The sequence below is a fragment of the Chelon labrosus genome (genome assembly GCF_963514085.1).
Source record: "Chelon labrosus genome assembly, chromosome: 2".
NCBI lineage: Eukaryota > Metazoa > Chordata > Actinopteri > Mugiliformes > Mugilidae > Chelon > Chelon labrosus.
The window spans coordinates 18515981-18539105 of NC_140338.1; the positions used below are offsets into that span (position 1 = coordinate 18515981).

At 42.4% G+C, this 23125-nt stretch overlaps 2 protein-coding genes across 3 annotated transcripts; both read left to right on the forward strand.

Moving 5' to 3' along the window:
• The first annotated feature begins 688 nt into the window (after window positions 1-688).
• Window positions 689-8703, forward strand: mogs (mannosyl-oligosaccharide glucosidase). Of its 2 annotated transcripts, XM_084568709.1 has the most exons (5): window positions 689-932; window positions 2475-2838; window positions 4273-4496; window positions 4622-4815; window positions 6142-8703. In XM_084568709.1, the coding sequence occupies exons 2-5, from the start codon at window positions 2490-2492 to the stop codon at window positions 7910-7912; spliced, it is 2538 nt and encodes an 845-aa protein (XP_084424835.1). In that variant the 5' UTR covers window positions 689-932; window positions 2475-2489; the 3' UTR covers window positions 7913-8703. The 2 variants fall into 2 exon arrangements, with proteins under 2 accessions (XP_084424835.1, XP_084424836.1); XM_084568710.1 differs by lacking the exon at window positions 689-932 and having other exon boundaries at window positions 2076-2838.
• A 10366-nt stretch (window positions 8704-19069) lies between these two features.
• On the forward strand, window positions 19070-20876 carry LOC311497903 (uncharacterized protein; the record flags this gene model as incomplete). Its single annotated transcript, XM_084558281.1, has 2 exons — window positions 19070-19285; window positions 19552-20876. The coding sequence occupies exons 1-2, from the start codon at window positions 19129-19131 to the stop codon at window positions 20874-20876; spliced, it is 1482 nt and encodes a 493-aa protein (XP_084414407.1). The 5' UTR covers window positions 19070-19128.
• Between the last annotated feature and the right edge of the window lie 2249 nt (window positions 20877-23125).

Consider the following 23125-nt stretch of genomic DNA (forward strand, 5'->3'; position numbering starts at 1 on the left):
ATAGCTGTGTGGATGGTAACCAGTAGGAAGTGGCAGGCAGGGCAGGAAGAGCATACATTAACCGCAGTTTGTACTTAACCATCAGTTGTGATCGTTCCACTCGGATCTATCAGTTTGTCTCATTTACAGTCATTAAATGATTCATTAGAGCAATGCAGTGGAGCAGTTGGAGGCCAAAGTTGGAAATGTTTCTCGCTCAAGGCTCTGTTTTTTTTTTTTTTGGCGAAAAAAAAGGCTCTTTGTTATGTCTGCAATGTAAATAACTTGGCGAGGGAAAATTATGTTAAATGGTTTACAATTGTAAACTCATTCAAAGGATACATTTATGAATGCAACTGTCCACTATGTCTGTGAAGGTTCTCAGTCGTCCAGGTCATGGTATATCCAAAAAAGGTTAAGAAAAAGAAAAAGAAAAGGCAACTGGACTGGTAGAGTTTTTTGAGAAGACGTTTCACCACTCATCCGAGTAGCTGCTTCGGTTCTAACCCTAACTGAAGAAGCTACTTGGATGAGTGGTGAAACGTCGTCTCAAAAAAACTCTACAAGTCCAGTTAACCTTTTTTGGATAGAGCTGTCCACTATCAAAATATATATATATATATATATATATATTTGCAAATATTTTATTATTATTATTTTTTTTTTATGCAAGCATCTTTGTGCTATGGTTTTAATTTTAATTTTTTTGATCCGCTGCCCTTCACAACTATCTCATTTTATATCATAAATAACATATTTCGCTTCGCGTTGTCTAATTTTAACGTTTATTTAAAAAAATTTGAGACACGCGATAAGGCCGTTAGTGACATCACCGCCGTTCACGATGGAGCCGTGTACACGTCAGCGCGAGCGGGTAGGAACCAGGAAGTGGCTAGTAAGCTTAGCCAGCAACGTATAATGAGCAGCTGAGAGCCCGGTTTTTCGACACGTCGGTAAGCATTTGTTCAATGAACATTAAGCTAGAACTGCGAACAGGATCCGTATTTTATTAGCCGTTGACGTATTAACGCCACCTCATGTCGCCACAGCCGGTTGTTCTCGTCAAAACTAACGTTAGCGTTACGGCACTAGCGAGGAGTAGCGTGCAACCTGCCAGGCTACGCTGCATTGATTTGGTTGTAGGGGCGAGCGACCAGTTCATTGTGTTAAACAGGTGCAAGTGATAAACTGATTAAACTGGAGAACCGCTGCATGTGAGCTGTTCAGTTCGGACGTAATAACACCTCTGCTGTCATCACAGACCAAGCGAGGTTAACGTTAGCTCGAGGGCTTTTTTTTAGCCTGATGTGACGTGAACTTAACGTAAGTTACAAGGCTGCTGAAGAACTAGGCAATTACACGAGGGACGGATTTAATTAAACACTTGCTACTGCACTTAATCCAAATCCAAATTATATGTTGCAATTTAGCTATTTAAAGCACTCACAGTTGCATCTTTAGTACTTTATTAGAGACATTCAAATTCATTAAGTCAGATAACATGTCAATACACTTACCTTTTAAGTTACACTACGTCTGAAATAATTTAGGATCAGTGTCACCATTAAATTCACTCACTTGCCAAAACATTAGGCACACTAGTGAAAACTAATACATTTTAATATAACAGTCCTGCACTAAATCCCTCCTTATAACGTCCAGTTTATGTTGAAATGTGCTAATTCAGGATCTAGTTTGTGAAACACAAATGTGTTTCTGTTATTTAGCCAAGCCCACTGACAAAAATGGGGTTGTCCAAATATTAGAAACTCGTGTCGGTACAATACAATTAAATAGCACTACAAACCACATCCTCCAAAATAAAGAGCTTTCACATCTCTTTACAACAACAACAACAACACCAGCTTTCTCAGTTATTTTAAAGTGCTGAATACCGTGACCTTCACAAAGCTAAGATTTAGTGCAGGGCCGTGTGTTTGTTTTCACTAGTGTACCTAATGAACTTGCAGTTGAATTTACTTTGTCCACCAGAAAGTGAGGACGAGTTGATTTCTCCACGGTAAAATGTGCACTGTATCAATATCTGTGCCACCCTCAAAAATCTAGGATCGTTCAGGCTACACGGTTCTGTCCAACGGTGTGGAGTTGAGATGTTTTTCTTACCAGTCATAAAGCCAAGAGGCTATATCTCTAAATCACTAAAATCGCAATGTAACTACGATGCATTCCACCCTCGGCAAGGTGATTTGTCGCTGTTGGTTCATTATCTTTCAGGGTGACATCCTGTCTAGTTTCAAGTATCAGATCTCAGACGTGTACAAAGAGGTGTTGGCTTTAAAAATAACAAGTACTTACTTATAACTGCACTCAATTTTGCATTATATTCTGCACAAAGGTTGAGCTATTTGCCCTAACCCTAACCCCAAAAAAGGCCACACCAAATCCAGAGTTGTAAGTCAATATGCCCCTTGTCCTTTGCCCAAGAATAAATAATTTTCACAAATCATTATTCATCTTCCTCCTCTTCTTCCCAGCTTCAGAAGGGTAGGATGGGCAGGCAGAGGAAGAGGGTGGTGACGGGCGAAGCTGCTCCCCCTCCGAGGAAAGATGAGAAGCCCTCTGCGTTTCACCGCAAGGAGAAGAAAAAGAAAATGGATATTGGGAAAGTGTTCATCAACATCTCCATCGGCCTTTGCATATTCAGCCTCATCTGGTTCTTTTATGCCATCTACATGCGATCCAGCCTGGCCAAGCGGGTGGCGACTCTGCACCCGTCACCTCCTGTCCTCGATGCCAATAGCAGCAGTGCCAAGGTTTCCCCAGAGAGGTTCTGGGGCTCGTACAGGCCTCAGGTCTACTTTGGGATGAAAACAAAAAGTCCCAGGTCAATTGTGACAGGTAGGTTAGACGTTCAGAGTCAAGAGAAACACATTTGTCGTCTAATGGGTGACACTGACATGTTCTACAGTACTATACCAATGGGAGTTAACATGTGATTTTGGACAGAATTAAACACACCACAATCGTTATGACTGAAAACCTGAATATCTATAAAATGTTGTAATGTGTTAATGACTTTTTAGAGGCACACACAACCGTCGCAGATTTATGTATCATATGGTAATATCAGACAGTAAAGGCTAGATTATGCTTCCGCGTAGTGATCACGCAATGGTCACGCAATGGCCACGCAGTTGCTCGGACGCAGTCGTGAGACCGTGATGGTTCTGCGTGGGGTTTACGTGTCGAAATGCATGCCACACCGGTAGAGGGCGCTATGATTTTTTGTGACCGACCGACCGAGACTCTTGTGACTATCTCGCCTCGTATAGTTATTTACCTTCCGGCTTTTGTCGTAGTCACAGTGTACGATGGACACCGAGACAGAGAGACTGGCGTTGGAGCTCCAAATTATTCAAGCAGAGGAAGAAATACTTCTATTGCAAATTAGGGCACGACAAAGGAGACAATGATGTTTATGAGTGGAAACCGGAAAAGCGGTCTCCAGCGGATGTAGTTAGCGGACCAATCACAGCCAATGCCGCTGCGTTGCTGCTGCGTTGCTGTTGCGTCGCCTTGACGCGCGTCGAGGATTTTTGGGAGGTGCACGTCTGGCCCTTGCGTAGGACGCACGGGGGTCCGCAAGGACGCAATAGGTCCGTAATAGGTCCGTAATAGGTCCGTACGCACGGACGCGCTGTGTCAACGCGGAAGCATAATTTGGGCTTCAGGTTTAAGGCGATTATTTTTAATCTGAAAGTTTGATGGAGCTGATGTTATGGGGTCAAACTAGTTTGCTACAATTCTCACCTATATCACAACATTAGCTTTATGTTTATTTGGTACACATGATGTGGAGCGGTAACCATAATATAGAAAAGAAATAAAATTATTTTGGAAGTTTTATATTCACAGTAAATCAGAAATTAGTCTTAAAGCATCAGTTACAAAAATTGGAAATACATTGAATTGTCTGTATCTGTTTTTGTCCCCTTTAGTATTTATTGATTTACTTTTACGAATACTTCCCCTAGAACAGTGACAGGGTGGGAAAATAGTCCAGGCATTTGACAAATTTAAGTCAATTAAAGCTTCTTCTGCTAACGCTGTGTAGCCTCGATTTTGCAGTGCTGAGTTCGTGCCAATACTCACTGCTGTGCTGAAAACACAGTTGCCTTGTAGCACAGGGGTTTGGGATATTCCCTTTTTCAAAAAACTGTTGACAAGTAATTTTGCCACAATATTTGGAGCATAATTTTGTCGGTGATTCTCTTTGTGTTTCTTGTTCCATGTTTGCAACTTCATTTGTTTTCTTTCATTATATCTCCTCAGGCATGATGTGGATGCGTCAGTTTTCAGACTTGGACATGAATCTAAGGCACACTTGCGAGCAGGGCGATCATTTGCAAGGCTACGGCTGGCTGATGCATGATGGAATCAACTTTGGAGTCCAAGAAATTCGAGACAATGACTTCACGCTAACCACAGAGTTTGTCAAGAGGATGGGAGGTGGTAATGGAGGAGACTGGACCTGGAGGATCACAGCCAAGCAGCATGTGAGTAGCAGCTGTGTTTTATGCACGTGCAGATTTTCCCTCACATGATTAAAATTAATTTTATTTTGTGTGGTAGGGTATAAATATTCATAGGATGCTGATATTTTTTTGTCTTTACCCACCAGAGCTCTGCACCCCAGGCACCAGTTATCTCCCTGATGTTTTATGCAGCCGCAGACACACAGGGCTCACTTCAGGCTCACGTGGAGGAGAGAAACCGCCTCGCTTCCATCACTGGGTCCTCGGAGGAGCTTGGAAACTTTAAGATAACTTTCCGAAAGCCTGTTACTGGAGAGTTATCAGGTGCTAAATATGCCAGGTAAGTGTGTGAACACAGGAGTGAATGGGAAGAACAGCAGTCCATGTTCAAAGAGAGGGAAATTAGAGGGAATATACTGTAGATTATCTGCTAGTGCTCAGTTTCATCAGGGTTAAATATATGAAGCAAAGGAGGTCTCCCTGATAGATCATCTATAGTTGAGCAGACAGACCATAAACTGAGGCTACAGTCCTCACTGCAGTGGTGCTGGTTTGATTTCAGCATGCGTCCTTACCTGCATATCATACCATCACCCAGCCTTTCAAACGAAAGAAAATGACAAAAAATGACTGCAGCAACTGTCCCAAAATAGTTTGGTTAACAAAATTATTTTTGTAAACTTGATGTAATGACATTTTGCTGTGCTGGACCAAAAACATAAAGGTTTAACTTCCTTGAAAGATGGGCTCTCCTCAGCAGACAGTAGTCATTTAAACACAAGTGCAATATTCTTGTATAAAATAATAATGTTAAATCTAAATGTCATGAAACACCAAATCATTTGTAGCAGAAAAGCCCTATTTAAATGCACTTTGCATGTAAATATGCGGTACTATACTGTAGATGGTGTACTCTCGTGGTTCTCCATCACTTCTAAGGTACAAAATAAATAAATAAAAGAAACACTAGATGGCAGCAGAAGAAGCTTTTCAGCCTTTAAATGAACTGTGAATGCCTACAGGTGCTGTCAGACAGTGTGGAAAGAGATTAGTGTTCCCACTCCTAAAGTTTCATCATGGGAAATTTAAGGGTGGAACTGGATGTTAAACGTCCTTCACAATGCTTTCATCGTGAAATTTATTATAGCAGAGCATGTGTAAATCTTTTGAAAAGCCGAAGAAAACTTGAAGGTTTCCGTAACGGTTCGGTCCTTCTGAAACAGCGCAGATGTCAAGATGTGAAGGTGTTCGTCTGCATTTACAAAGAACCTTCATCATTTATTTATTTTTATTTTTATTTTTATAATGAGTGGATAAGGGCTGCTATGCTTGCTCTTGGTGAGTAACCAATGTTTCTCATGCTCAAGAGGGCCAGACAAGACCAACATAGCAAAATAGAAAGGTACAGCAGGAACTGATGGATGTGAGAACAACTGTATAAATTATTATTCTGATTTATTGCAGAAAGGTAGATGATGTTGTGTAAGATGGAGCTTTAATTTTACTGTGAGAACAGTAATAAGCTAAGCTACATGTGTTAATGTATGTTAAAGTGCCCGTTCAGATCACTTATATGGCAGTAATTGATTACAAATTTTGTGTGACTGCTTTTGTTACATTGATTTGAAAACCCAGGATAGCTGACTCTAGTGTCTTATCTTTTTAGTTACAACTACCTTCAGACTGTGTCTCCTGGCTTGGAGAAGCTGACTGACATTGTGAAGCACAGTCTGAACCGCAGATTTGTCTACAGCCCTCCTTCTGGTGAGAAGAGGCATTATATAGCTGTAGACACTTACAATCCCCCCCACCACCAAAGCCAACAGAAACCCGAGGACACAAGGAAAGAAAGTGACTTTGTGGTCCACCAGGTGACCGTTCAGACCCCGTTCCAGATCGAAGTCCTGTTCGAGTCTGGAAGCTTCCACAATCGTCCCAACCAACTGGTGGGCTCCATCATGACTCAGGCGCTGGAGAAGAGGAAAGCTGAGTTTGACGCAAAGTTTGAGAAAACTTTTGGACTTGAGAGCAAAGGTTTTAGCCAGGCGCATATTAAATTTGGCAAGGCAGCGCTCAGCAACATGTTGGGTGGAATGGGTTACTTCTACGGCCAGTCAGTCGTACAGTCAGTCTACAACGAATACCCACTGCTGTACCCTGAAGGTGCTCTATTCACTGCTGTCCCGTCACGCTCTTTCTTTCCCCGAGGATTCCTTTGGGATGAGGGGTTTCACCAGCTGTTGCTGAGTAAATGGGATCCCCAGGTGACCAGGGAGGCTATTGCCCACTGGATAGACCTGATGAATATTGAGGGCTGGATCCCCCGTGAGCAGATTCTTGGAGACGAGGCTCGCAGTAAAGTCCCAGCTGAATTTGTTGTCCAGAGGAACGAGAATGCTAATCCACCTACGCTCTTCTTAGCTCTTCAGGAACTTATTGAACAGCTCACTTCAAATCCAGACAAGGCATCATCTCAGCAAACCTTGGTTTTCCTCCGACGGCTTTTCCCCAGGCTGAAAACCTGGTTTGAATGGTACAACACCACTCAGACGGGCCCCCTCCCCAATTCTTACCGTTGGCGTGGACGTGACAAGGACACCAATCTGTTCCTCAATCCCAAGACCCTGACGTCTGGGTTGGACGACTACCCCCGAGCCTCACACCCCTCAGCAGAAGAGCGGCATGTGGATTTACACTGCTGGATGGCCTTGTCCTCGGGCATCATGGCAAGCATTGCAGAGCTTCTAGGTGAGCCCCATCAGGACTACAGACTCACACACGACGTGCTCAGTGACAACAACCTGCTCGGCGAGCTCCACTGGTCAGAACAACTTCGTACTTTCAGTGACTTTGGCAACCACACACAGGCCGTGTCCTTGCAGCAGGAGAAGGTGTACGTTCCACCTGGGCAACCTCGTCATCAGTTCCCCGTGGCACGCCTTGTGCGCTCTGTCCGCCGGGCCCCCAAGCTGCAGTATGTGAATGCTCTGGGTTATGTTAGCCTGTTCCCCTTCCTACTCCACATCCTCCAGCCTGACTCACCCAAACTGGAGCACATCTTCCGTGACATGAGAGACTCCAATAAGCTGTGGACACCCTACGGCCTGCGTTCTCTGTCTAAAGCCGATCCCTTGTATATGAAGCGAAACACAGAACATGATGCCCCCTACTGGAGGGGCCCGATATGGATTAACCTCAACTACTTGGCAGTCAGGGCCCTCCACCACTACAGCAACACAGAGGGGCCATACCAAGAGAAGGCAGCCGTTCTTTATGAGGAACTCAGGACTAACATTATCAATAACGTTTATAAACAGTATGTTGAAACAGGGTATATCTGGGAACAGTACAATGACGGCACTGGCAGGGGTCAAGGAAGCCATCCCTTCACTGGCTGGTCAGCCCTGACTGTATTAATGATGGCTGAACAGTATTAATAATGTACGTTTCATCTCAAGATACTGGCCTTCATTTCTCTGGATGTGACTGAAACAATGCCAAGTGTTAAGGTATAAAAATATATAGTCTGATTGACTAAACTAATAAGATCCAGCTGAGAAAATGGCGTTCGTGATCACATTTTCTCATTCGCCCTTTAATTAAAATAACAGGTTTCTTGCGCATATTTCCTGAAGGGCAGGTGTAAGTGCAGCTTCTCCGTCTCTGCTGGATGTGGAGCCTTTGAAGCCTGTGAAGAACTGTCTAGTGTTTCAGACGGATCCTTAAGATGCATTTTACTTAATGAAATTATATTCCTGACAACTTCACTTGCCTACACATGTACTGCTTCGGCTTTTATCATGGAAAATGAAGACAGACATGCATCTTTCTTTAAGCTCCAGGTCTGCTTTACTAAGGTTGGATTATTCATTCACATGAGATAGGTGAACAGTTTCTTTATGAACGGTTTGGTACACGTTTCCAGGAGAAGCTATATGCTGTGTTGTCACTTGACAAATAAGGGCCATTATCTGTAATTGTGCCATTTTCTCTTTAATCGACCACATGTCTCCCGATTCTCTCCCTTAATGAGTGATCGTTTTGATATTTAATTGTTTAATCACAGTCTTTCAGAAACGTGTTCAATTCTGTCATCATTTCTAAAACCACTGCTTCTAAACGCAGCCATATTTTCTATACATAGTCTGAGGTTTGACAGGCAGGGAATACAACTTTGACTGTGACATTGGTTTTGTTTTGTCAAAAACAATAAATGGTTTTAAATATATATGTTTCTTCTGTCTGGCTACTTCTTTGGTGATGTTGATTTGTTGCCTCTATTGGAAGCAATCTTTTGTCCAGTATTCTGCTTTAAATTCAGCAAAACGAACGTTAAATTCTCGCTCCGTCTTTACTTATAATTTGATCTTGGTTGTTATGACTCAGGTACTCCTTCGCACTGGGCGCTTTTAATCAGAGATCTCTGAATACAACAGTCCGTCAGTAATTACAAGTTGTGGATGTTAGCATCACGTCACTACCTCAAAAATAAAGCCGACAACGCGGTAGTCTTTCTTTGCAAACAGAATTCATTTAATCTGTGTAGGTAAAACAGTCGTGATTTGAGGTTTAAGATGACTTATTACATGACATGATAGATGACTTATGAACAAAATATGCTTGTGGTTTATCAGTAACTTGTTTGTGGCTCTGTGCTAAGCTGCATAGTAAACTGAAGCAGTCCATGAGGAATTTTTGAATTAGTAAAGCTGTGCAGATGAAATTCCACCGTGGCCATTTTATCATTTATTCTTAAAATTTTCAGGACGGCATGTTTTCTGCTATCCAGGAGTGGATATTATCTAAATCTAAGTGCTTATAATTTGTACATATTACGCAGTCCAGTGGACAGCCAGCCTGTTTGAATCTCATTCTCTCAATTTCTCTAGTAGAGAATTGTTTCCTCATCCACTTCCAGCTATAGACGTAAACCGGCTGTTTTCCAGGTAATGCAAAGTACTGAAATTGTCAGTCAGTGAAAGCAGAAAGCTTCAACACATGATGACCTTAAGTACAGCAGCCCGGTGCTCTTTCTTTTGTCAGATGGCACATTTGAAGGCCTCTAGCTGACGTCAATATTTTTTTTTCCCTTGCATGGTTTCCATGGAGTGCAGTTGTTGTTAGGGCTTGTTGCTTAATTAGCCAACATCAAAGGATATGGACGGTACATGGATGACAAATTCTTTTCACTCCTTGACATACGCTGGCATACATTCGCACATGGGGGCATACAGTGGCAATGTTCCTATTAATACTTTGACACCAAATATAAAACGCTGGTTCTGAGAGCACTGATACTGGCTCTCAGTGTGTGAGCATGGCCGCTGGGTTCCAACCTGTACACCTTTATGAATCCTTTGAATGGACGAGATGTGCGGTTGTATAGTCGAAGCCTTAGCGTGGTGCTTTAAGGTTGCACGGCTAAAAATAGGGCCTCTATCAGCTAGCAGGGAACAGCAGACAAGCTGTGAAGCTGCAGATTTTGCCAAATGTATTATAAGCTACAGTTTGTTTTTCTGCTATCCATGTAAACCGCAGATACTGTAATTAACAACACGTATTAACACTGAGTCAAAGCCCCAAAAAGTGACTATGATGTATCGGTGTGAAACGAGCGCCTCTGGGCTCAGTCGTGGGAGACGCAAGCTCATCGTTTGACCCTTTGACCCGTTAACGCAATGCACGGTACCGGGGGATTTCGGACACGGATGAGCCATATCCTCTGCCTTTTGCCGCTTCTCTCAGAGGAAATGGATTCCACATCCCCTCAATGCAACTACACTGGAAAATGCATTTATTTCTTTGAAGAGTGCGGACAATCTGTGTGACTAAAGCACTCACTGCGCAATCCATCCCCCTCACCCAAGACCCTTTTTTCACACTGAGATGGGATAATAGCCAAACAGCATCAGAGCTAACTAATGTGACTGCATAATAAACAGATGAGTCAGGGAGTATTCATTTGCATATCATCCCAACACTATCAGAGCTTCTATGGAGGGAATATTTTGTGATTGCCTGGTACTCGCGAACTGACTGGGGGAGAGCAGTGTCCAAAGTACCGCTGCTCAGTGTTGGAATAGGGATTTACTTTTATGATGGAAGTCATTATACATGTGCAGAGTAATGATAAAGTTGTCTAATCATGTGCCCCCCTCCCAATAGCATTGACTGCTGTATTGAATGTAATTACTGGGAGCGTATGCTAGAGGGAGCTAATTAATAAGGCATTTGTGAGTGGAAAAGTGGCTTTTTGAATACAGCTTAGCTATCATTTTACTTACAATGGAGGGCTACTTAGAATTAAAGCAGTATAAGTGGATAATTATGCTAATGGCTCAATTTGGATTTAAGATATGGTGGCAGGCTGTATTTCCAGCGTTGCGGCGGCACTCACACAGGTTCTGTGCGTATGTGGGCTTGCATGTTCACATTATCTCGCTGCAGATGTCAGATGTTTCGTCCCGAGGCCACACAATGAAATGTGTGTGAGTGTGCTCTCTCCTCTGACACAACTTTTTTTTTTTTTTTTTTTTTTTTTTTTTTTTGGCTCCTGGGCCAATAAGCTATGAACTATGTGACGTATGTATTTATTTTTTTTCTATCCCTGTGCAGCCATGAACGGTTTAACGGGTCAATTTTTATTAGCGTACCGCATGTTAATGTTGTTTGTGAGCTGACCTCGCAGGAGAGTGCAGCAGTGTTTGTTCTCCCTGACATCACAACACCAAGTCTTCCTCTCTCTCTCTCTCTCTATTTGATTCAGTTGCCATGAGCAGCATTATCCACACTGTACTAAGATCCAACATCTAGTTCTACGCACCCTGCCTTTGGCCCCCAGAAGCTCACTGTTTAGTGCCAAACTTGCCTCAGCCAGCATAGGTCTATGTATGTTATGTAAGGCCCACTATAAATAGGTTCACCCGGGATCTTTTGTCTTTACCTGATTCGCTCTTAGCCCAACAGTTTTTATTTCTGGAGAGAGCTGTGGAAGCTAGTGCAATGTAGAGCTGGCCGTTTCCATAGTTACTTTTGTTAGCTGCAAGCTCTTAACATTCTTCATCTGTTTCCTCACATGTCTGCTGTTAGCTATTTGTTTGAATCTGTTTGCATCGCATGTCCCCGTAATGACTGGACGTGCATCAGTAAAGCCGCGGAGAAAACAATGCTTTCTAATTATTAACGTTCGCATCTTTTCATACACGCTGCGGTGTCACTGGAAAAGAGAAAGAGCAACAAAATAGAAATCAGTGTGGGTGCAGATGAGTCAGAGACTAGAATATGTGGACCTATTAACTTCTGTTGGTCAAGAGTACATGCAATTAGTCCCATGTTGGATGATAATGATTTTGTGTAGTGGATGTTATTGAGCTTCATTCTAAGGGGTGTTGTTGATGCATCTGTTAAAATAAATAACGTAGATATGTGCATTTTGACTCGTTATCAGCTCTTATCGGTTATCTGCGAGTGAAGGAATTCTCCGGTTTGTAATGAACTGCGAGGATGCTGTAGTTCAAACCAGAATAATGTCATATGTTAGTGTTATTTTTCTGTGTGGATTTCATTTGTGAGCGGTTAGGTAACAGCAGGTGCAGTAGCTGGATCAGGCCCAAGAAGTGGACTGTCAGAGTGCTGCGAGCCTGGATCCAACAGAGAGGAGGGCAAGGTGGGAGCCATGCGAGTGCGGTGTGTGTGTGTGTGTGTGTGTGTGTGTGTGTGTGTGTGTGTGTGTGTGTGTGTGGAGGAGTCTGGGGGCACGGTTAAAGAAACACCGGGACATTCCGCAATCACGATATGGAGAGCTGAGCATGAGTCTCACCCATCCCCGTTGTAGAACCAAAGAGTACAGGCGGCTGGGGACCAAAGTGGGCGAGTGTGAAAGTATTTTTGGATCGCACGGGAAACCTGCCACACCAACAGCAGCAGCAGCAGCAGCAGCAGCAGCAGCAGCAGCGGCAGCATCGGGGCCTGGTACCGGGCTTCCCTAACCCACTCCCACTCTCAGAGGAAGGGCAGGAGAGAGATGTTCCTTCAAAAGATGAACCACGCTTCCGCTGCTTTTATTTTTCATATTTGTGCTATTTTTCTTTGAATTGCCCAGTGTTTGAATGATGATGTAGTATATATAACTATGCAGAGCGCAACATAGAGAGAGAGAGAAAAAGAGAGAGAAAGAGAGAGCGGGAGGGAGGGAGGGAGAGAGGGAGAGAAAATAACGAATTTGGCAGCTGAGGCGAGTATCTCATATTTATAGAAAGTCGTGTTTCCGGCAGAGGTTTCTGTGGTTTTAGCACTCCCAATCCATTTTTGCGGTGTCTTACGGGGCCCTATTGTATTCAGGTTCAGATTGAAGATGTTCCCTGATCTGACGCCTTGGGGGGGAGATTTGACCGTGAGACATGTCAGAATGTGATTTGGGGGAGGCAGATGGATTTCTTTGGCTCTCTTCAAGCCTGGCTTTCGTAGGATTGCACAAAAAAAAATGTACTGTGCATGCACAAACTTAAGAAGACATTAGTCCAAAGTACAACACAGCACTAGAGGCTAAATGTAAATGTATGTACGAACTGTATATATATGCATTTAATTACAACATGGATGCAGGCAATACTATAACCTACCTTCTTTTTTTTCTTTTTTTTTTTAAATCCCCCCTCTTTCATGCATTGGTCTTGTAGAGCTGGTACATTTTCCTGCATAACCTCCTCAGATCATGGTGGGTTTGAAGTGCTTTTTTATTTCAAACAGCAACGACAGCCTCTGCATCTCAGTGGATTTCCTGGTATGGTTCAGGTTCTTCTATTATTTACTCTCAAACAGTGTGGGCCGTATAGTTGCCTGACAGAATGCCAAAGCATTGTGATTTTTTTTTCGGGAGCCACAGTGCATCAAATTCATTTTGAAGAAGCATCTACAAGGACAAAGTGGATGTCTTATCCTGACGAGTCGCAAGGTGCGAAGTGACGCTAGAAACAGCCGACACTTAAATTCTCATGGTCTAGAAGTTAGCCAGGCTTTCAAATTGTTAACGTCTGGGAAGAGCTGTGGAGCTGCACAGTCTGCTAAATTTAGAATTCCCATTGCAAATCCATGGATGGAAAGAAGCTGGCTACTGATTTTCAATAACAAGTGAAAGCCATCTACTTATTTGTTTTGGCTTTAACCACAATTATGATGTGCTCCTCAGAACAAAAGCAATAAAATATATCAATAAGAGTGGACAATTATAACAGTGGTTCTGCCTCTGGTCGCCTAGGTCACGCAGATTAAAATGTTAAATGAACACAGACAGAAATTTAGGGGTGGAACAGGATCTGCTTTATGTGCAGTTTGTGTGAGTAGCTGGGCCGCCGCACAGTTTTGCAAAATCAGAATGTACGTTTCATCCTATAATGTATCTGCGTTTATTTTTATATGTTGTTTATTATTCTATTTCATCAAGGTGCAGTTACCGGTTTAGTCTAGCTGGGTATTATCAGCACATCACTGTGTAGCAGCTATTTCTTTGAACTAATGAATGCGTTTTGAAGTGAAAAGAAGGAAATATACGCCACACATTACTGTCCCTCATCTAGCAGGCGGTGATCTCAGAGGGCAGTCACTCCTTACTGCCTCTTCAACTCTAACAGGCACCCACCTGCAGGAGAACCTCCCACTCCCTGTCCAGGACTGAACCTGAAAATAACACGACCGGGAGGTTACATATACAGTAAAAAAGAAAAGGGTTTACCTTTCTCTGTGGTGAAAAGATCACTTTAGTTCTGAAAGTACAGGCATCACGTACACACACACACCGTTTAAATGCAAGTTAGTCTAGGCCTGGTCAAGATATTTGCCAGACATGTTAGGAACATGACCCTAGGAACAGTCAAGATAATCAGTGGGTCAGATTATGTACCTCTTTGGCCTAGAATGAAATATTTAACTAATATTTAATTAGATTAAACCAGACTTCACATTCATGGTCCTCAGAGGATGAATCCTACTGACTTTGGTTATCCCATGACTGATCCTGTCAGATATTTTTGCCATCTTTTATACGTATATTCATAGGTGAAAGGATGCTGTTATTACTATGTGGCCACTTTACTGGTACAGTGACAACGGCAGAAAATGTATTAATTGTTTCTTAGCTAAATCTAACGTAGACATGCTAACATGCTAAATTAGACGTGAAGAAGTGAACATCACTTATCAGCGTTGACATTGTGAGTGGGTTAGCATGCTAACATTAGCATTTAGCTAAAAGCCTCATACTGTTTTTAGCATGGCTGAAGACTGTCACTGTAATAGATAACATTTGTGTATCTGAGATATATATAGAGAGATTGATAGGTAGGTGGATAGGTAGGTAGGATTATATTAAAGTGAAACACTTTCCTTTCCATAGCCAACACTTTGAACCTCTTTTTAAATCAATGTCTTGTTAAAACCAAGCAACTTTGTGTTGCTCTACATTCTTTAACACCCTGCCAGGCTGTTCCCTCAGAAACAGGTGCATCTTGTCTTGCAGTGCTCAGATGTGAGGGAATGAAACAAAGGCTTTCATTTAACTTTCATATGGAGTTACCCCAGTGCTATAATGTCAGTAAGTGCTAACATTACGTAAATCCATTACTTAGTCCCGGTGCTGTGGCATTTTCTGAAGGAGAGAGGTTAGCCACACTGCAGTTATCATAACAGCATCCCGTGATCTGAACTCTGTGTGATCAGATTGGTTTTAATAGACTCTGGATTACTTGGAGGCAGTTCCTCAAAGCTAAACATCTCTGGGCCTAGAATTAGAGTGCATAGCTGAGGTGAAAACGATTTGTTCCGGAGAATGTCACCGCTGCAATGAAAGAGCTTATACGCCATTATCATACCCTGCCTTAAAAAGATGACAGGGTTGCGACTTAGAGATCCTTTGATACATTTTCCACCACTCAGTATTGATGGAGATAGCATAAAATTTGAGTAGTCTAGTGTGAGCAGCCTGTTTATTATGTCTGACAGTCTTTTAGCATTCATGGTGCAGTGGACACTGTATCTGTTAGTCCGCATATCCTACAATCTTTCCTACCACGTCTATAACAAAACATACTCAGATAATATTCAAGTAGTCTGAGATCTGAGCTCACAGGAGCCTTTTCATTAAAATGCGAAGGAATACCCTGGTTAGTTGTGAAATGTTGTCAAAGAAGTGACTTTCTGGTTTTGGTTCACTTATATGTTTGCATGAGCACTTGTGACCCACTGTTTCTGTTGTGAGACGCCCATTTGAAGAGTGATTTCTCCCTTTTAGATTGTTTCATCTGAATCATTTTTAGGCCTAAAGAGGTAAAAGTATGCAGGATTGAATGAAAAATGTAAGATTAGGGGAATATATTGTTTTAGAGAGCCCATGGTTGCTTAATGATTATGTTTCTGGTATCGTTTGGGCAGGATATTCCCTTTACTAAAATCGAAAAATAACCAATATAGTCTGTCCACTTCATTACGTACACACACACTATTTGATCCAATAAATAATACTCATGTTTTCTATAATTTTTTATTTTTATTGACAGTCTTCTACCAGTATTGATGCAATTATCTGTTTTAACTGTGAGTTATTAGCTGCTATGCATTTTAAATACAACGGTGTCTAATATTTATCTCATGGTACAGTATGTGAGTTGGACAAAAAATAAATTCAAAACACTTTTAAGTGTGGCATGGACCACAGGTGACGAGTATCACATCAGTTATAAATAGATAGATTACACAAATGTTGCCATTAGAAAATGAAATATAAATAGGATTTTGTGAACAATTATCCAGTGACCCTTAAATTCATTTGGTGACCTCTGTGAAGGTATTCAACAGGTTGCTCACCACCAGCAGTAGTAGTAGTATTCAGGTAATTTACTGAGATAAAAGTAAAAGTATCATACCATAAGAACTTTCCAAATTAAAGCAAAAATACAGATGTACTATGAAATGTTTCAAAAGTAAATGTTGATTTTCCAGTACTATATTATTTGATCATGATATTAGATATATATGATATACTCATTTTAACATATTTTTATAGATCCCTGGGTTTTGAAATATATCAAGAATATTTTATAAAATGCTTATGTTTTTGTGTAAATCCACAATATAAAAAGTATTTTTTTTTTAAAATATGAACTGCCACACAATGATCAACAGCTTGAAGCTTGTATCTTTACAACAATAGAAATAGCATCAGCTAAAAGACTCATATCTTCCTATAAATATTAAGATTGTGTGGAGCTTCAGCATATTGCTAATGAAGAATAATGCTCAAACAACAGGGCCCCCCTCCCGCGTTATATAAACAGAAACATTGTGATTTTGTTTACCACTTCTATTCTGAAGAAAGAAAAACTCCACAGGATTATGGGCAAAATCATAATGTTTGCGGTAAATATAATTTCATATGGTCTTCTGGGGTGTGATTGGATTGATTTCATGCAAAAAAAAAAAAGAAAAGCAGTTCACATGAATACAGGGCGACAGGAAGCATTCAGAGTAAAGTAAAAAGCACAGGGTTTGTGTCCTGCTGGTTCATGTGTGATTACACGGCTGAATGCTGCACCGTCGCTATCCGTGGTCCTGAACCTCCATTCGGTGCCAGAGGTCTGCTGCAGACTGCAACGTCCTATGAAAGAGTATCGACTTTTTGTAATAGGAAGTGTGACCACGGAGTGCACCCGGCAACAGATGCGAAACAGAAAAAAAAAAAATGCTTTGGGGGTTGAAATGTCATGTGAACAGTTGGGTTCAACCACTGAACACCTCAGGGGTGTTATCGACTCCCTTCAATGCTTTTAAAGGCCAAGGGTTCGTTCAGACTGGGCTTTGCAGTTATTCTCCCTGATAGTGTGAGCGACCACAATTTCCAGCGGCACCTCCAGAGGAAGTGAATTTGTGAAAATAAATGTGAGCAGTGGACTGTCTGGATGAGGGGTCCAGTGTGACATCTGAAAATATCTAGAGCATGCAGTCTGGCTCAGATGTGATGGAAGGGGGAAGCATCAGCGGGAGACATTAACTAGACTGGACTGCGGATCATTCTTATGTTTGTCTTTGAAATCACATATTTATTCGTGTTCATTTATATTGAGGAAAAAAGAAAAGGCAAACTGCGGCTTATGAGAGTAACTTTTGACTTACATCACACTGGCTTCATTTAGCTATTACATATCCTTCGTACGTAGCTGCAACTAAACTATATCTAAATCAATCTAATTCCTGATGTAAAGGAATTTCAAATGGACGTTAACACAGGCCTTAAACGAACACAAACTATTTGCCTCGTACTATATTAAACTTATTTGTTTCAGTGATTTTGTATATATTTTTGTATTTATAGCGTTATTTCCCACAATTTATGACATCTTGTATCCTTTCCATTTCTTTAAATGGGTTTTCTTTGAAATCTTTACTACAGTTCTTTATTTGGTGTCATGTGCGGATTCAGTTTATTGATTTTGAACCTGAAGTGGACATTGGACAAGTGGTATGAAGCCCTGAATGAACACAGGCCTCGAAGGAGCACAAACTATTATAACCTCAAACTCCTACTAAGACTATGTAATGATTCCATACCAAGCCTATACACAGGCATGTTTGTAGTATCCTAATATTCCTGCTCATTTCTATACTTTATCATTGTAGGGCATGTTGTGTTTACATTTCCTGTAAATATCTAGGTCTGTTGTGTCTCTTTAAAGAAGATTTGATTTGTTTTCATGGCACACAATAATGCATTTTAGATTCCTAAAGCCCAATTGGTGGAACAAAACTAGGAGAAACCTTTTTTTGTGTGTGTGTGTGTGGGTGTGTGTGTGTGTGTGGGATGGCCCGAGGCTGTATGCTGAGTCAGACTCATGTATACCCTCTGTCAGCTTTACAGTCCCCCATATACTTTCACATCCACACACACAACTGGTGGCTGCATGCTTCTTAGCACTACACACTGGAGTGAGTGATCAGTCATGCGACGTCCATTGTCCTCTCTTTTGAGGAGGTAAATCTAAAAGTAATAGGCGGATGGTCGAGGTAGTGTACCTACCCCGTCTGGGGGTGGGCAGGGGGGTGGGGGTGATCATTTGAGACGTGGACGGGCTGGGGATGCCCTAAAAGAAAAGCCTCGTTTTTTTTTTTTTTTTTTAGATGAGGTTCCCTTTCATTATGTCTTAGCTGAGATAAAAAGAAATACCATTATTGTACCGCTCGCCACTTGTTGCAACGTCAGACTCCATCTCTCCAGGATGGGAGGAGGGAGGATTTGAAGGGGGGGGGGTGGGGACTCCGTCACATCCTCTGCCCATATATGGGCATGAAGTTTACACGCAGCGGGGAATCCTCTCACTGGAGCTGATGAATGGGGAGGAGGGCCGAGGGAGCTGCCAAAGTGTATATAAGGAGAGAGAGGGGAAGTCGCTGATTTGAAATCCACAGCAAGCAAATACCTACCGAGGAGCAGAGACGAAAAGGAATACCTTTAATTGCCTTTTTTTTTTTACTCCTTTTGACACACACCACTTTGGATCATTTGTTTAAAGCCATCTAAGGGGGCGTTGAAAGAAAACAGTCATCTCCATAATTTGCTTTCCCCTTCCACCTTTTTCCCTGGGAGAGACGGACTTCTAAGTGCATCATTATGTTGAACAATATGGATTTGAATTCGAAAGATTCCTTTTACCCTCAATTTGACAATTGCAACAGTTCTTCCTTGGGGATGGAAAACAGCGTGCGGAAAGATAACCAGGAGGTGTATGTCGATGCAGAGCGGGGGGTACCTGCCCAGTTTGGCCACGGTGAGTTCGCATGTTTGCACAGTCGGTAAACCTACATGCATGGCAATTAATAATTATACGTCGAAAAGGAATATTACAGGAAAGAGGTGCCACTCTTATTTCGTTGAGTAATTTAAATCAAGGCTTCTTGTCAAGCCACCTCTGTGCCAAAATACGCATGAATGTTTATGTAACGCAGATTCTCTTCATCGTTTAAATTGCACTGGTGTTCCGCGGATATAAAATACTGGCGATGACAAAAGTTTTCCCCCTTTCTGATTCAACAGAAGGAACCCCAGCCACCCTCAAAACCGAAGCTTCCAACTCGGAATTTGCTTTTAACCCCTGCGAGTGCCCAAAAGACACCTACACCCCCTCCTCGCTCGCCTACTCCGGCAGTTTCTATGTTGAGGCATCTCAGGGAGCGCCGTGCAGCACCGAAACACTTCTCAATATGATCACCGAGATCGTGGGCATATCCACACTGCCACTTTCTGAAGTGCAACAGAGCGGCGGCAGTCGGGGAACTTATCCATCCCCTGCGCCCCTGGACAGCAGCAGTGGTAATTTTGGAGACGTCAAGAGGCAACCCTACACCTGCTCCGGACCCACTCCTCCCGTGTATTCTCCAGATGAGTCGTGCCAAAGGTATTCTGATGATCAGGCCGGCAGCCAGGCCCAAGACCCGTCCACTTCCCAGCTCAGCTTCGGCTCCTCCCGAGCTCCAAACCAGAAGAAGGCTGAACCAAAGTCAGAGGCCGCCTCTTTCCCCGTTGTGGTCAAAAATGAATTCGAAAGCAGCTGCTACGAGTGGGGAACATTTAATAAGTCTGACTGTTTGGAGTCGAGTTTCCAGACTGAGACGTTCCCGATGTCAAGTGATTTCCCCCCCGACCAGCAAATGGATGTAAAGGAACTTTTAGACACGTTCCCCCCAATTTGTCCCAACCCAGAGATTGAGTTTAAAGTGGAGGGCGGTATCAAACAGGAGCCGTGCTTCTCTGACACCTGTTCCCAGAGCTACTCCAGCCCCCTGTACAATAATTACCTCCCACCACCGCCGATGGGCCTCTCCAATAACCTGAAACCCTTCCCCGAGCCTCCTCAGCCGTCTAATCAGTGCGACTCCTTATACACCTCAACAGCTTTACCGAGCACCATAGACTCCATCCTGTATTCTTCCTTGTTGCCAGATTCTTTTGCCCAAAGTTACACCGCCCGTCCGACGAAGCCCACCAGGGCCAGGAAGAGCCCCGCCGCCTCCCACGGCACAGCCAAAGAGAAACCCTTCACCTGCCCCATGGAGAGCTGCGACCGGCGCTTCTCTCGCTCGGACGAGCTCAACCGGCACATCCGCATCCACACGGGCCACAAACCTTTCCAGTGCCGCATATGTTTGCGCAGTTTCAGCCGTAGCGACCACCTCACCACCCACACCAGGACTCACACCGGGGAGAAGCCGTTCTCCTGCGACGTGTGCGGCAAACGGTTCGCCCGCAGCGACGAGAGAAAGCGGCACGGACGCGTACACCTGAAACAGAAGGAGAAAATGGAAATTAAGCCACAGGTGAGCACGGGCGCATGGCCATTCACTCTTCCCGAGGGCATTTGAAGACGAGGGCCGTGCGTGCACACATACAACAGTAGGATCTTTCCGTCTTGGAAGATGAGCCAGCTGACTACAAGTTGATGTCTGAGTGGGTTTGACTGGCAAGTCAATGCCTAACTTGAGAGGTTTTGTTCGAATATTCGCGTTTTTAATGAGGAGGGAGGTGGGAAGAGGACTGCTACGGCCTTACTGCCTGCTGCTGATGCTGCTGCTGATGCTGCTGCTGACTATATGCAGAGATGCATTAGTTCTAAAAGTCGGTGAACAGATCAACAGTGACTTGTTGCTGTTACTGGAGCCAAACCTCTCTGCTCTGCATTGCATGACTGCTGTTCAGCACCTCTTCATCTGGACAGCTCCAGCCTCCATTCGCCTCAGAGCATGGACGGATTGCACTTATAAGATGATCAGTATCTCCATTTAAGATTCTTATTTTCTGCTTTTAGCATTCTTAGAGCAATGGTTTGGACTATATTTCTTAAAATGCATGTTTATCTGTTTATTTTCCTTTATCCGGAATATCAACCACTGTCAAGGTACTCCTTCACGAACACAGTGGAGGTTATTGACATGAATGTAGGCTAACAAATTTATGGCTTTGACCATAAAGCTGTCCATCTTTGATCAAATTTAGTGTTTGTTTAACTTCTTATCATTTTGCTGTCAGTGTTTTTTGTCATTGGTCTTTGTGTTGTGTTACAATTGTTTGGATTATTACAGTTGTGAAAGATATATCATAAATGGGAAATAAATATATTTGTATTACTGTACTTCTTTGTATTTTTATAGCTAACTGTATATTTTACAATTATCATATTTGAGCGTCCTTTTTAAGGTGAAATGTATTCTAAATCATAAATAATGTCTTGGTTTTTCGAGGGCTATTGTTTAGTAACACAATATTTTAAATGTTACAATTTGATATCAGAGTCATTTTCGCACTTCATCCCATTGTCGGTATGATGATTTCATTGAACTGTTGACTTTGATTTAAAAAAAGGGAGTGTACACTAGTTGTGGTATGGCTTTTCGGCAGAAATGATTTTACGGTATGTTTAGTAGAAGTATGTTCAATCGAGCTAGAGATGACTAGCAAATCATATAAACATTGCTTTTAAGTAATCAGGTAGCACACATTGCTGCGAGTTTCCGTAGACTTTACCTTGGTGATGAAAGGTTTTTGACTCCTAGTATCTTTTGCTGGGGAGACTATATGCCGAAATGTTCACTTTAGCAAAAAAAAAAAAAAAAAAAAAAACTAAAATGAAAATAAAACAAAAAACAACAAGAACATACACACAATGTTGAGAGTTTGGTGACTGCCACCAACAGGGTACTGCAAAAAGTAATCTAACTCGCCTTAAGTTATATTAACTGTTCAAGTAAAGATTTTGTACATACACAGTTTCTACAATACTTTAAATTAATATTGATGTTGTTATTTTTATGAAAAGTTTATGAACAAAATAAACATTTTCTGCAAGCAGCACGTTTCTCTCTCGTGTGTGGTTTGGTTTGGATCAGATTTCTTTTTCACCCCCCCCCCCCCATCTCGCTCTCTGCCCAAGCTGTGTCAAATGCGTTGAGACCCCCCATCGGAGCGTTCGGATGAGTGTGTCTCTTCCCAAAATATGCATTGTAGCAGGCCACCTGTGGCACCGCGGCGCGGCCCTAACATTAGACATCACAGTTCTGCCCTGTGACTCACAAGACTCGAACACATCAGAGGGAACAGTCTGAGTCCCCTTCGACTTTAAAGATGTTCGCGTGATGTAAATGCGGAGACGAGTGCGAGAGTGCCATGGTGATCTTGTTAAACAGGACATTTTCATGCCATGTCAATGAGATGATCTGAAGCTCCTGGTTTCATTCATTCCTTTGTTCGCCCAGTCAACCATTTTCTGCTATAAAAGGATATTAATCTCCCCTCAATTGCTGAACACGATTATGGTCTATTATCATGTATTTTTTTTTTTGCTTTCAGAGACTATTGGAACTGAGGTCCCCTCTTGTCAAAACTAACTGTGTATTCTTGTAAACGCATTTACTGATCCCTGTGGCTCCAAACCTCTCTACAAGACTAAAAAAAAAAAAAATCTGTAGTACAAGCCATTGTTTCTTTTTGTGTTGGTGAGAGCATTTTTTTTTCAAAGCAGCAAAACTGGTGCACCACCACATAAAGAACAGAACTAAATGGCGCTGCTTTATCATGTGAAGTGGTGAAACAAATTGAGCATTAGTTTTACACTTGA

Excerpts from the sequence above, each read along its gene's own strand:
- mogs (XM_084568709.1), top strand. The coding sequence starts at position 2,490 with ATGGGCAGGCAGAGGAAGAGGGTGGTGACGGGCGAAGCTGCTCCCCCT. Across the intron at positions 2,839-4,272 it reads TCCCAGGTCAATTGTGACAG|GCATGATGTGGATGCGTCAG; the intron begins GTAGGTTAGACG and ends ATATCTCCTCAG. Across the intron at positions 4,816-6,141 it reads TCAGGTGCTAAATATGCCAG|TTACAACTACCTTCAGACTG; the intron begins GTAAGTGTGTGA and ends TTATCTTTTTAG.